At 36.2% G+C, this 15,344-nt stretch overlaps 1 protein-coding gene across 28 annotated transcripts in view; it reads right to left on the reverse strand.

The window, feature by feature from the left end:
- NRXN1 (neurexin 1) overlaps positions 1-15,344 on the reverse strand; it is a 1,113,431-nt gene that overhangs the window by 625,274 nt on the left and 472,813 nt on the right. For all 28 annotated transcript variants that reach the window (XM_019801696.2, XM_019801695.2, XM_019801700.2 and 25 more), the window contains one exon: positions 8,933-9,371. In XM_019801696.2, coding sequence (XP_019657255.2) covers positions 8,933-9,371 — 439 coding nt within the window. The remainder of the gene's footprint in view (positions 1-8,932; positions 9,372-15,344) is intronic.

Raw genomic sequence — 15,344 nt, forward strand, 5'->3', positions numbered from 1 at the left:
TCCAAAAGATTAGTTTTCAGGGTGAGAAGAAGCCTAGAGTGAAGGGGAGATTTAAAATAAGGTAATTTGGTTTTAATTACTGCAGAAGTTTAAGTGACCAGGAAATGGGAAGTAGAAAATAGTGTGTTATAATGAGAATGCTTTGCCAAGTCAGAGGAAATCAACTTTCATGCTCAGCTTTTGCAAATAACTAGCTGGCAAGTGAGCCAAATACTGGATTCACTAGGCCCCAATGTGGCTTTTATGAAAAATAAAGGAATTGACTGGGTGTCACTAAGTTTCATTTTTGAATAAAATTTTCTGAAATTACTACTTAAAATAAATTTTAGTTGCATACGAATTTTATTTTTCCATTATTCTGTTTCATCTTTTCACTGCAGAAGAGAATCAGATTCCAAAAACTTTAAAATTTACTTGTCAAATTCATATTTTTTAAAGATTTTATTTTATTTATTTGAGAGAGAGAGAGAGAGAGATGGAAAGGGGCAGAGGGAGAGAGAATCTCAAGCAGACTCTGCGCTGACCATAGAGCTTAATCTCATGACCCTGAGATTAGAACCTAAAGTGAAACCAAGAGTTGGACACTTAACCAATCCTTCCACCCAGGTGCCCCAAATTCATATTCTATCAACAAATTAAATACAGTAACACGACATAATATAAGGGCTACAGGTAGAATGAAACACTGGTTATATAGTATGATGCAAAATGCAAAATACAGAATTCCAACAAAATAGTACAAAAAATGAACCATAATATTGACAATGGTAGTTTTGAATTATGAGTGGATAGTTTCTTTCTTTTTAGTTTTGTGTCTTTTTTTTTTTTAGATTTTATTTATGTATTTCAGAGAGAGAAAGAGTGAGATTGAGAGAGAGAGTGCACAAGTGAGGGAAGGGCAGAGGGAGAGGGAGAAGCATACTCCTGGATGAGCAGGGAGCCCGACTCGGGGTTTGATTCCAGGATCTTGGGATAATGACCTGACTGGAAGGCAGATGCTTAACCCACTGAGCCACCCAGGAGTCCCCGGTGTCTTTTAAGAACATAATATCACATGTTAGGTTTATAATAGGGACTGAAATAAAGTTTATTTAAAAACAAAGAAAAATAAAATTTTAATATTCAGTTTTCTGCTTATTCTTATGTTTTCTCCTTATTTGGATCCACCCATGAGCCAGGAATGTCAGGAATTAAACCAGCATATGAAGATATAAATCTTGGAAAAATTTAAAAGTTTGATAATATCTCAAGGGGAAACAATGAGGCGGGGAGAGGCACATCATATTCTTTGGACAAGTGGAAATTGAAATGGCCTATTAGCAAAATGACCTGTCATTAGCTTTCAAAATTAAAAATGCAATTCGCCCAGCAATTCCAGTTCTCAAAATTTATCCTATAAAAATTCTGATCAACATGCATAAGGACCTAACACGAAAATTTTCTTTATAAATTAGTTTAAAAAGGTGAAAATTTTTAAAGGTAAAAAGTTAAATGTCCATCAATAGAGAAATGACTAAGTCAATCCTAATATGTTCAAACTCAGAGATACATGATGCCACTATAAAGAATAGCATGGAAAAAGTTTTCAGTAGGTTTTTTTAAGTAACCTGATAATTGGTGGAGAATGGTCTTGTTCATATAAATAAAAGCTCTACATTTATTTTATAAGTGTAACTATATGTATAGCTATATTGATGCAAAGAAAATGAAGTGGAAATATGTGGTTACCTGTGAAGGAGGGAATGAATTGGTGAGGGAGGTGTGTTGCACGGGGAAACTCGTACATACTTTTTTCTTTTCTCAAAGATTTTATTTATTTATTTGACAGAGAGAGTGAGCGTAAGCAGGGGGAGCAGCACAGGCAGAGAAAGAAGCAGGTTCTCTGCTCAGGGAGCCCAATATGGGGCTCGATCCCAAGACCCCAGGATCATGACCTGAACTGAAGGCAGATGCTTAACGACTGAGCCACCCAGGTGCCCTACATATTTTTTCTGAAACGCCTGAACATTTTCATCAATAGCTCATATTTATATGTTACATACATCCCATGGGGTAAGCACATGCACATATATGAACACGCATACACACTCATAGCAATATGCATACATACAAATTTCTAATATGATCATACACAATGTTGGAGAGCTGTAAACGTCAATCAAGTGGCATACTTTATAATTAAAATAGTAAAATATTAAAATTAAAATATTATTTTGCAGAATTTATCCAGATTTCTACTCAGCACTCCACAATGAGAGTCGCGGCTGCTGGGTGTGGTCAGGTAACTGCCTATTTCCTCAGGGTGCAACAGACACCATCCTCCGAGGTCTGCCCTTTAAACTGGTAGACCCAGAAAGGAAATCTGGTAGATTGAGAGAGCAGGTTACAGCTCTCAGGGTTTGACTGATGTACCAAGCCTATAAGACCGCAGTATAAAATAAGAATGCCAAGTTATTAATTCTGTATGAGCTATTAACTGTCACAGGATATGGAATGCTTCCTGTGGAGCTCTGCCAGTATGAGATGCCAGCTTACAATTCAAATGTTTATTCACTTAGATGGGAAATTTAATTGGTAACAGGAACCCGAATACTCCTATCTCTATAACTGGTCAATTATACCCATCTACTATAATCAGACTTCCAATGAAGAATTCTGTTTATTATATAGTAACAGTAAGTATGTATGTTATATATAAAATTTGTATATACATGTTAACAGAGCCTGGAAGAAAATGTGCAAAACTGAAAATATTTTTTGGGGGAAAGAAAATAGATGACTTTTTATTTCTTTTTAAACATGTTCAAAATAAAGAAATGAACATAAGCATTGGTTTAATAAAATTTAACTTCATAAATTTATGCAAAATTGACTCCATCTGGTCATTGGGATAGTCAAATAATTAATAAATTATTGATAAAGTGGTTCTGTTTTCCCACTGATGTGTAGTGGTTTAGAGACATGCATATAAAACAATATTATAAATTTATTTAAAACTATTTCAGTGTTTGCAGCGAGCTAGTAGGTAGAGGCATGGGAGGAATGTTTATAGTCAAAGAGCAAGTTTAAATCAAGACCTAAACAGAGAAATCGTCTAATGGTTGTTCAAGTAGAAATGTTTAAGTGTGGTGATTCATGAATGGTATACACAGAAATCAGTGCTGGTAATAGATAGCTAGAAAGTGCTGTTCACATCAAACAGTGATTACTATAAACCTCTAATTATGTGCTCTGGAGAGAGCCTTGTGCCTTTCCCACTGTAATTTCTAGTTCTTAAACTGGAACTCTATGACTTCAATTCAATCTCAATGGTTTCTTAGCTGTTAAATGTAGGCTTACCCATGAATAACCACTGATACAATCTGCTGTGCCCTGCTGTACGCAAGCAGAATTTGACAATAATAATGAGTTTTCTCTTTGATTTCAATGTGTAATGATGGTTTGCCAAAAAAAACCCCAAAAAAACAAAAAACAAAACAAAACACCCACAATACTGGCAGTTTGCTGTAAGAATACTTGAGAGGATACCCTTAACTGAGGCAAAGAGCTTAACACAAATTTAAACAATATTCATGCCCCAAGAAAACAGTCATTAACCTCATCCTAATTTTAGTACAATTCACACTTTAGTTAAATACCTGAACACAGTTGTTTTGTATTAAGTTTGGGAGCAAAAGAGAGGGAAAGGGGAACTCTGGAAAGGGAAGAGGGGCTGATAAGGAAGTGTTCAGCTCTAAGCCCTGCAAAGTTTGCAGAGTAATGAGCCTCTTCAATCATTTTTATTAACTCAGCAACTTAGGGGTTTTGCTCTGTTAAGTAGCTAAGCTATCCATGGAAGATATTCACTTTTTGGAGCACTCAAATCCTACGCTCTGACCAGGGAATCATGCCTGCACTTTGTATGGGTCCTCCTTTGACAGCCTAGACCAGGATCTGAAAAGGCCACTCGTGGTTCAGCCTACCAGGCCCCATGTCACTGGTCACAGACTAAGCAGGCAATAGAAGAAGCTGCACTGTACACAGAAGAAGAGAGCAGCTGTGGCCAACAGTAGCAGCCAAAGTGCAAATAAAATGTCTCTTCCCCATGTCACAGAATGGAAGAAGGGATGTACAACCCAATACAATTAATTGTGCTGACAGTGAAGTTCTAGAAAAAGTATTCATCTGAAGGCAATGCTTCTCACAGGGGCTCATAGATCCTCCTTTTAGCCAACAGAGGATTAACGGGCAAATCGCCAGAAAGATGGGCTGTGCAGGTGACTGTCTTCCCTGTCATTGGCATGCTTACTGTGACTGCGTATCTCACTCCTCAGAAAGAAGTGAACACCTTCCCTTAATTTTTCTTCTACCTGCATGTTTGCTAAACGATATAGCGATCTCATGAACAAGCAAAGATAGCAGTCCTGTTCTGATAAGAGCTTGTCATTTTTGTACCAGGCTTACCACAGTTCTCCAACAATTTTGTAACCTCCTCACTGCAATTTTTTTTTTTTTTGGACATCTGGGCTTGGAGGAGGGATTTGTATTCATTAAAAAGGGTGGCATCTATTATCTTATATTGTGTAAACTGCTTTTAGGAAGTAGGAAGTAGGGTAAATTCCTTAAAAACTTGCATTACAACTAAAAGAGTGCTATTACTCTTCAAATGTAAAGATGCTACTACTATTTTTAGAATATTAGGGGTGGGTTGGCATTGAGCCATTCACATATTTTTATTATTTATTTTTCATTGTACCAAATATTTATTAAACAACTGCTATTGCACAAGAAAGTACCAGGACCTGTAGGTATAAACATAAATAAGACATTCCCTTTCATACATAGGTTTCTTTTACAAATTGTTGAGGGAATATTAAAAATTCAGTCTGTCCACCAAATATGGTTTTAACCCTACTTCTGACCAATGTAACCAATAGTTCCTGGCATCAAATTAATGGCTGTGACTTTATTCCTACTAACTTTAGAATGGTCAATAGCAGAAAGAATAATTCTCAGCGCTAAGCTCCCTCTACTTTAATAACAGAGAAAATGGCTCGTTAAATATTTTTAAATATTCAGCTGAAGAGTATACCAGGCAACCTTCATCATCCATGAGTCAGAAAGCAGCCCACACTGACCTCTTGTCATAGAAGTATCATTTTCCCACGTTATATTAAGACTAATTTTCATGTAGCCTCTGAATATAACTGGTGTGAAAAATGGATAAAATGAATTATTTCTTGAAATTCTACATTTTTCAGTTTTAACAGAGCTATAAATCTTTGTATTTCACCAACCTAACTCAGAAATACCCTTTAAGTAAAATAAAAGCTAGTAGAGCTATTCATTCAATTTTTAAAAGGCTGCTTTATACCAAACCAATGCAGTGTGCAAATATAGAACTTAATTAAAATACTATATATAAAATATTAACAGCTGCAGTTATTAACATTACATTATATTCCCTTGAGCTAGGCCAACATAAAATGAGCTCTCTTTTCTTTCAATTTTGTAAAGGGCAGAACTTGGTGTAGTGAATGAGCCTGGGTTTTTACACTGTTTGTCTCAATTCACTAATCTGAAATTGTGATCACATAAAAGTACTTCACTAGCTGTACATCGTCAAACACACTAACTTAATCTTTCCTTTGGAATCCAACAAAAATCTCATGTCTTATTTTCTTTCTTAAATTACACAGTCTTAAGGCATCTTTCTCATCTTCCCATCCACCACTGAACTTTCTAAATTAACACAGATATTCTCTGCTTTTGACCTTTTCCAATAAGGGTACAAGTAGGGCAGTTAATAAACTATTAGCAATTTGGAAGAATTAAAGAACTTAAAGAGAAAAAAAAATGGATTTTATTCAGCCTGAGAATTAAGGCATTTATCCAACTCTCGTTGTAATAGATCATCCAAGGACCTTGGGAAATTAATTAGACCACATCAACACTTAAGACTAGAATAAATTACCATTATCAAATGAATAATGGCTGTTTTTTTCTCCCTTTATACATTGTTTGCATTTATTAAAATTTTGGCATTAACCACGTATTTCCTCATGTAGTTATAAAATACCTCATTTCTAGGTGAATGAAATACAACTGATTTGAAGTATGGTAATTTTTGCCCCTTCTGAACTTCCAAAAGATGTCAGCTTAATGGGGCTCCTGGGTGGCTCAGTTGATTAGGTGTCTGCCTTTAGCTCAGGTCATGATCCCAGGGTCTTGGGATCGAGCCCCACATCGGGCTCCCTGCTCAGTGGGGAGTCTGCTTCTCCCTCTCCCTCTGTTCCTCCTCCCATTCATGCTCTCTCTCTCTCTCAAATAAATAAATAAAATCTTAAAAAAAAAAGTCCACTTAATCTAATCAGTTATATTTTAAATTATTATGAAGTCTGGGGTGCTTGAGTGGCTCAGTTTGTTAAGCAGCTGACTCTGGATTTTAACTCAGGTCCTGATCTCAGGGTTGTGAGATTGAGCCCCACATTGGATTCAGGGTGGAGTGTGCTTGAGATTCTCTCCCTTGACCCTCCCCTGGCTTGCACTTGCTCTCTCTATGTCTCTCAATAAATAAGTAAACAAATAAAAATAAATCATTATGAAGTTTAACATGTACATACACATACTTGAGAGTAATTTTAAAAATTTTATTCTAGGTGTATTTTAAGTCAAACTATATCATCCAGAAGTTAATATTTCAAAGCACAAGATTAGTCCATGCTCCATTCCTCTTTTTAAGACTTCTGTTTGAAAGTTCTTTTTTCTTTTTTTCTTTCTTTCTTTTTTTTTTTTTTTAAAGATTTTATTTATTTATTTGACACAGAGAGAGAGAGGAAACAGAAGCAGGGGGAGTGGGAGAGGAAGAAGCAGGCTCCCAGGGGGAGCCTGATCTGTTTGAAAGTTCTTAAGTAGCCAATCAACTGCTAACTCTGATAGAAACAGGCTGGAAGAAGCAAAAGGAAGGTACTCTATTACTAAATTTTTGTATTCCCCTCAATGTACACTTCTCAGCTTAAATCAGCTTCTCAGCTTAAATCAGAAAAAAACAAAGAGGAATCTAATTTCTAATGCAATCAGTATAAATGCAGCAGGAAAAAAAAATGTTGTCTACCCTCAGTCATCTAAGATAATAGAAATGATAAAAGAAGTATAGATAGCACAGAATGGTAACTAATCTTCCCTGTGGAAGATTTTAGGGAAATGAAAGAACACAGGAGGACCAAGTTTCCAGAGAGGGGTGAATCAGAAATTATCTCTGAGATATCTGAGATCAGGGCAATGGGTTTTGACCTTCCTTCATTTTTCCACCCTCACCACTGACTCCCTCCCAATTCCTATTCATTCCATTTCTTTATTTTATTGGGCTAAAGGAGAGAAAAATATATTTGTAGGATGTCAATCACAATCTTTCTGATTGATGAACAGGAAAGCAAGGCATGACTAAGAGTGAAATAGGACACAGTTCTGCTGCAGGGAAGCTGGGAGGACACAAGTGACAAAGTGGTCTATGAAAGGGCACTCACCCTCAGGACTGCAGCTCGGTCCTCCTAAAATAGGATGGTGATCACAGATGACTAGATCTGAAAGAAGCACTAAGTGCTCTCTGGTCTATGCTGATCATCAGCTGGAAAGCTTTGCAAAAATATAGAATCCTAGATGCCATCACTGTTGATACCCCTTCACTGGGTCTGGGAGCCAGTCAATACTGGGTACTGGGTCCTTCCCAATATGCTTTACGAAGGAAGAAATTCAGACCCACAAAAAATGCCTTGGCCAACCTTACACCGCTATTTAGTAGAAAATCCAGAGCGCATGGTATGGTATATAAGTAAATAAGGCAGTGCATTGAGGGAAGGGAGGAGAGTGGTTAGGTCTAAATTCTATTGTCTTCTATTATAAGAAGAATTAGCTACAAATTATGATTTGTAAGTGAGAGGAACATTCAAAGCATGGGAGCACAAGTGAAGAAAGTAAAAAAGATATAATATAAAGTTATATACCTAAAATAAGTTGCTTCTCTCTTTCCCTCTCTCTCTCCCTCCTCCTCTTCTTTTCTCAGTCTCTCTCACTTTCTTGGTTTCCACAAATGCTATTTCCTCTGTCTGGATGATCCTGTCCCCACAAACCTAATGCTAGTCAATTCCTTAAGTCCCCTAATCCATTCTCAAATTTCAAATGTTTTTTTAGTTTAGTAACATTTAGTAAAAGTAAATGTTATTTCTTCAGCCCTTGCCTATAATGCCCCCTCCTTTCCCCAATCACACACATGCACACACATACACAACACAGGCACAGGCATGCGTGTGCGCACACACACACACACACACACCCCTCCAGTAAAAAGCATAGCAAAAGGAAGCCAGAGGAATTGGCTCAATTCCAAACATCTTTCATTAGAAAGGGAAGCTATTTGGAAGTCAACAGAGTTTTGCCCGTGTTCTTGAAATCTTACGGCATTGATTAAAGTGTTTATGATACCACAGATCCAACTTGGGTAAAAATTAAACGAAGGATTAAAAATTAAACTAAGGATTTTCTATGTGGATTGTTGAATTTCTTTTTTCATATTTTGTATTTGCCACTTCAGGCATCTCCAAACATCCAGTGATAATAAGCAATAATTGGGAATACAAGAACCCTGAATTTTGTCATTTGCAAATTCAAGATAAAATTTCTTGCAAGATTTGGCACTTGATTATCCAATAAATGTTCATTTAAGAAGTGATTCCAGAAGTCATTTGAGCATGTGGGGTTTGATGCCCAACTATAATGATTAATTAGCTCCTTCTGATTTGTATATGATGTAAAACAGAAATAATAACAGACAATTTCCTTTACCCTAAAGACAGAAATGCAGGAAATCTTTAATATGTCTTGGTTTTAATTCCCTTGTTGAGGGATGAAACGAGTGTTCCAGCAGGTAAAAAGTATAGAAAAAATGATAAATTACCTGACCGTCCATCTCTCTGGAAGTCCACATGATACCATTCTCCATCATTCACCTTCTTTTGTAGGGCTTTGATTTTTATTGTACCTGACCCCATGTCCAGGAGGAGGTAGAGATGGCCATCTAGCATCTCAATAGCAAAGAAGTCAACCTTTATCATCTGAGGGTGCTTGGCATCTTTTTGGTGTCTTGGCTTGCCATGGCTAAATAAAATGAGGCCATTTGGCTCTGTTGTGCGGAAATCAAAGGATATGGAGCCTGTTTTCTTTGCATTCCATTTAGGCAAAGAGATGAAAGACTCTGGGGTTTCAAAGGTGATTGGGTCCAAAGTTGCCACATTCTCACATTTAAATGCCACCACTCCATGGATCTTCATCTTAGGGTCTCCTTGCTTGGCAAGTCGAGATAATTCCAGCCTTACATCATTATTTTTATATACAACCTGTGGGCAGAGGATAGCAGTGAGAAACCAGGCCCATATTTCAGTATTTAGAACTTGTCTTCAATTCATGTAACTTGCAACACATGTTTGCAACGCATGTAACACAATGTTTAGTGCATTTTGATATATAGGATAGCTTTTTCAGTCAAATAAAATTCAAGTATCAACTTATTAAACAGTAACCATTCCAATCTAATTTCACTCAAATAATGTGTGTATACACACATCCCAACTGGTTTCAGATGACTCAAATAATTTGATCGAATCTGCATACAGTTTTCATTATTTCAAGCATATATATACTCAAACTTACATATTTGCTTTTGTTGTTGGCTATTATACTTGTTTATTAAATATAAAGGTTTTTAGTTTTCCCACTACTTAAGTATTTGAAATCAGATATTTTGTATAACAGTCTCTTAAAATATAGGATCTTATCTATGGTCTACATAGCCACAATGAGTGTAAACTTTGTAAGATAATCACAACAAGCTAAGGTAGAAAACATCCTGAATTTTCTCAGAAAAATCATAAAATACAACTAAAATGCGGATGCCCCCTTTCCCCCTATGGTCTACATTAGCAACTGTTTGAATAACGTTGGGTAACTTTGGAACAATGTTGGCTCTAAATCCATTCAACCTGCATTACTTGTGTTCCATTTTACTTTAAAGTATACAAATACGGAACAAAGTTTGTCCTGTATTCTCATTTCCCAAGGCACTTCATCCAAATTGACTAGGTGGTTCTGACTGCTCGTTGATAGTCCTACGGTTTTTGGACTCCAAACGGCACATTGGACAAATCCACGGGCAGGGCTCCCAATATCATGCATCTGCTATCACATCACCTAAAAACCTGAAGCCATTCTGACATAAAGATAAAGAGAGAGCCATACCCCACCTCTATAAAATGCACACCATGTGTAATTACATTGCTAAAATACATGTGTCATATTGACTTAAGAACAAATTAGCTATCTACTTCCAGAGAACTATCTAAAATATTTTAAGAAGCCACTCAAAAGTTCATAGCAGCCAACACTAACAGGTTCTAAATTCATTTATATTTATATAATAGGAAAAAAAAAAGACAGCCTGTGTCTGACTAGTGCTATACAGTTAACTGGTCAATATAGCAGTTATTTCCTCCAAACCTATGGCAAAACCTAACTGAGCCAACAGTTAGTTAGTGTGGCTAATGAATTTCCTGATATTTGTTAATAGACACTTTATTTTTCAGAGTGATTAAGAATGTAGGCTCTGGTATCAGACTCTTTGAGTTCAAATTCCAGTGCTAACATTACCTAACTGCATGATCTCTCCAAGCCTTATTTTTTTTTTCCCTTTTAGGGAGATAATACCTTACAGGATGGTTGTAATTATTAAAGAAGAAAATGTATGTAGGTGAGAGAATCTACATAAAGGGAATCAATCCAATGCCAGGCACATTGTGGGATTTTCAATAAATAACTATACCAAACTGCATGATAATAAATATCATCTCTTCATTATCATCTAGTAGACACAGGAATACTGTAAATTAATTCATTTTAAGGAAATGCTTAGAAATTAAGCACACACATATGATTGGTATTTTATACCTGATTTGTGCCAACCAAAGAAGTCCCATCTTTCCACTGCTAGTCCTGGTGTTTCAGTTTACCTTTATCTTGAAGGAGGATTATTATGAAGAATACCATATCCATTATTCTTTGAACAAATATGTATAATGGTTTAATAAGCAAATACTGACAACAAAAGAAAAGAAAATGAACTTAAGCAATAACAAAAGGGAATTAGATTAATTCTTAAGTATACTTTCTTGAAGACAGAAAGAGCTATTAAGCCTTGGGAAAGTTGATTTAGGATTGTCTTTCTTGGAGGATCTTTAGAAGTGGAGAAAATGGTTTCCATGGATGAGTTTCCAAGTTGTATAACCTCTCACCATGACTTTCAAGCTACCCAAGCCTATTTTTTTTTTCAATTTCCTTGGCAATCTATATTTTATTATTTGGAGATTCCCTTGACAAAGATATTGATCAGGAATGAGTATAGTGTTTTCTGACCTAATTGATGTGGATGATAACACTGACCTACGCTAACACATTGCCTGTGAAATAGAACCACTGCAACAGAGTCAGGTGTTTCTGACTTTAGTAGGTAGGTATAAGGCTGGGTATATTGCCTCATGAGTCCAATATCAGCTACAAAAAAGTTGAGGGATGTGGGGTTAGGGCAATTCTAGGTAAGGATTTTAGTGAGTGATTTATAATCTCATGAATGAGTTAGATGCCCTGGCGAAAAGGAGGGTCAAGAAAATGGAGAAGAAAAGTGGGGATTCCTTTGATCAGCACAATTAGGGTCAGCCATGCACACACACACTGCCTCCACGCCTAATCCCTGTGCCCCACCCCACAAGAAAAGAAAAAAAAAAAAAGAATTTCCACTAGAATCTATGCTTTGTGCGGACAGGGTTCTTGCTCACTGTAGTCAAGCATCAAGATCAGTGTCCGGCACAAAGTAGACACTCAACAAATATTTGCTGAGAATTGAATAAAATTCTTTATTCACTTCTTTTAACCTAGTCCCAGATTATAGACTACTATGAACAATATTTACCAATGTAGTTATGTCAAGCATCTACAGATGTGGTATTGCAGACTAATCTCACAAACTCGTTACTATTTTTAGTCTATTTCTTTAGAAAAATGTGGAAACTTCTGTGCATGTTCAGTTATAGACGCAAGTTGGCGGGTGTATTGGAAAACTTTATCCCCAAACTCATATTGTGGGGCTTAAATTACTTTCAGAATGAAAAACACCTGAGTTAAAATTCTCCAGAGGTAGAATCATTTTCCTAGAAGAACTATCTTGAGGAGAAGCACGATGTACTTTTTTTTCCTTCTCATTTTGTAATCTTTGAAGGGAAACTCCAGAAGACAGAAAAGCAAGTTTGGACAGACAGGCTGATAGCTCTCACAACTACACCTACTAATTCATCCGGCCCAGATTTCATAATCACCCTACTTTTCCAAAGTTAGACATACTCTTCAGATGACCTGAATATAGCACAGTTATAATAATTAGACAGCAGCCACTCCAAATCTTTTAAAAATTCACATGTAAGCTATTTCTTTTACTTCTTTCTGAGATAGTATGATTCTCAAACATTTACAATTATTCATATATCTTTTTTCATATATCTTTTTTATTTATGTCAAAAGTTGTATTTATTTAATAGTTTCAACTTTCAAAAAATATCTATATACACTGCCATTTTAACAATTAGTGATGATATTATTGTACACTCATTTGGGTCTGTTCATAAAATTAAGATTTTGGGGGGATATTGATTTTTCCTTTGTTTTTCTGAAGAGTAATTCACAATGTTGAATTTCACTTCTCCGCTTCATGGGCTTTTATCATAAATCCCAAAGGGATAAAAACATGAAAGAGACTAGGTGGTTTGTTTGTTTGTTTTGGTCTACAATTTTTTTTTTAAATGTCCCTCACACTTAAATATGCAAGAACAGGAGCAATATATCTGTATTTTTATATTCCTAGGCTTGAAATTTGAGGTAGACAGTCACTGAATATTTTATTTGCTCTTCATATTAATCCAAAAAAGGCAAGGGAAATAAATAGGTGAAAAAAAATAAATTTTAGAGTCTGGGTATAGACATAGCTTAAACACAAAGCTCTTTCTAAGTCAACTTGCCTAACCTTTCTCTCAGTTTCTTAATTTCTAAAAAAAAATATACATATCTAAAAAGGAAAAGCATGTCATATCTATCAATCTTTGATCTATGTAATTTGGGACAAAGGCAAAAGACATTCCATTGTTCCTTCTCTATGTCTGGCTTTTTGGTTTTGATGTCAGGATAATCTCTATTCTGAGATATACTGAAACACTAATCCGTTAGGTAAAGAGAATGTTCACTACATCTTTAGGTAAACAGACATACATCAAGGATTATATCTATCTAAGGTTTGTACAGATGGTATTGAAGAACTGGTGGCTGAGAGATAAGGCCCTTTCCACAGGAAGTGGGAGGGTGTGAAATATGCGCATCGGTAGAAAGCATTTGCTACTCAAATAATGGGTTTTTTGTTGTTATAAATAAATGTTTCAGCTTAGAAATTTTCATGAGGCTCCTGCATTCATTAACATGCATTGATCAAGGCTTTTCATATCTTAACTATGAGAGTATACAGGGTGATGAGATGGGCACTGCACTCAAAGTTAAGGAGTGATGCAGGGACCTAGACTCAGTCGCCACCTCCCTGAGAACATGAATGGCTTATTCTGAGTCTTGGTTCTCTTCCATTCTTGGGGATAATAATAAGTAAGGGCTAAGAATCTGGTTCTCAAGATTTCAAAGAGAATTGCAGCTCACCCACTGGCAATCCTGTGACCTTGTACAAGTCCTTCAACCATTCAGAGGCTCACTTTTATCTGTAAAATGGAGTAATCATATCTACCACATTAGGGGTATTGTCAACAATAAATTATATTTCAATGAAAGTGCTAGAACAGGGCCTGGCACGGAAGAAGGGCCCAGGTGAATATCAGCTGCTCTTGTTAGTGTGTTATCATAAATAACAGTATTATTATCCTGGGAGTGAATGAATGGACTTGTAACAAAGGTTACAGCTAACATGGTACAAAATAGATGACTGCTCAAAGTTTTACAGTAATTAACAAGGCTGCAACCGGCAGGATCAAAGAGATCAAAGCGGACTGGGGCTCCTTTTTGTATCCTGGCAGGTATATTGCAGGCTTTCTCTATAGCTGAGGTTTCTTAACCACAACACATACACAGGAAGCCAGGGAGCCTAGGGCTTCTGCTTTCACTCCTGAGAGAACTTCCCTGGCATTTGACATCAACAAAACCACCATTACCACTACAACAAGAATCAGCTAAGATTTACTGAGTGTTTATTTTCTGTCAGAACCTGTTAAAAGAAATGTGTACGTTTTTTGTGTTTGTCCCTCACAAGCATCCTAGGAAATAGAAAACATTATCCTATTTTATCAGTAAATAACGTGGAGACACAGGGCTCACTGAATGCCTTCTATTCTGACCATGTCAAATACTGTGAATAGCTTATGACATTAACTTCAAACTCTGTGTTTGTCTCAGCAGGAAATTTCACTTACAGTTTTCATTTATTATTTCACTTATATTTTTTGATAGCAGTTGCTAAGCAAGAGATTCACAATCAAACAGCTATTTGCCACCATGCAAAAGGATGACCTTGCTATGAGTTACATGGATTATTACAAAAATAGTATCTTTCCTTCTGTTTTTCCTTATTGAAATATCTCTAAATGAATCAAATATCACAACTGAGCTGAAGGCAGCTCAGAGAGAGCGTTTTCGTGTGGCTACGGATTAAAATGTCTCTTCAGGGGCGCCTGGGTGACTCAGTCAGTTACGTGTCTGCCTTCAGCTCAGGTCATCATCCATCTTGGGATGGAGCCCCATGACAGTCTCCCTGCTCTGCGGGGAGCCTGCTTCTCCCTCTCCTTCTGCTGCTCTCCTTGCTCCTGCTCTCTCTCTCTCTAATAAATAAATAAAAATCTTTAAAAAAAAGTCTCTTCAAATCCAGTTTAAGTAATGGGGCTTATTTCTGTTTCCGGAACTATAGTGTAGTTTTTCAACAGGTATGACTTTTGGATATATGTAATATTAGGATATATATAATAAAGTATTAGAATTAAAATATTAGAATAAACCAGTATAATTTCTCATGAGTATTTGTTATTGGTGTATTTATCTGTAATGTGTAAACTATATGTGAATACATACACATACAGCTTATACATTACCTAGTATAAATGTGTTTATATATAATAGGTCAAACCTGTTAAAATTGATGTCCATAAAAAATGTACGTATATATTAGAATATATAGCACATCTCTAGTGGATAAGTAAATAACACATATGTATATATACCATATACAC

The sequence above is a fragment of the Ailuropoda melanoleuca genome, chromosome 4 (genome assembly GCF_002007445.2).
Source record: "Ailuropoda melanoleuca isolate Jingjing chromosome 4, ASM200744v2, whole genome shotgun sequence".
In the NCBI taxonomy this organism is placed as follows: Eukaryota; Metazoa; Chordata; class Mammalia; order Carnivora; family Ursidae; genus Ailuropoda; species Ailuropoda melanoleuca.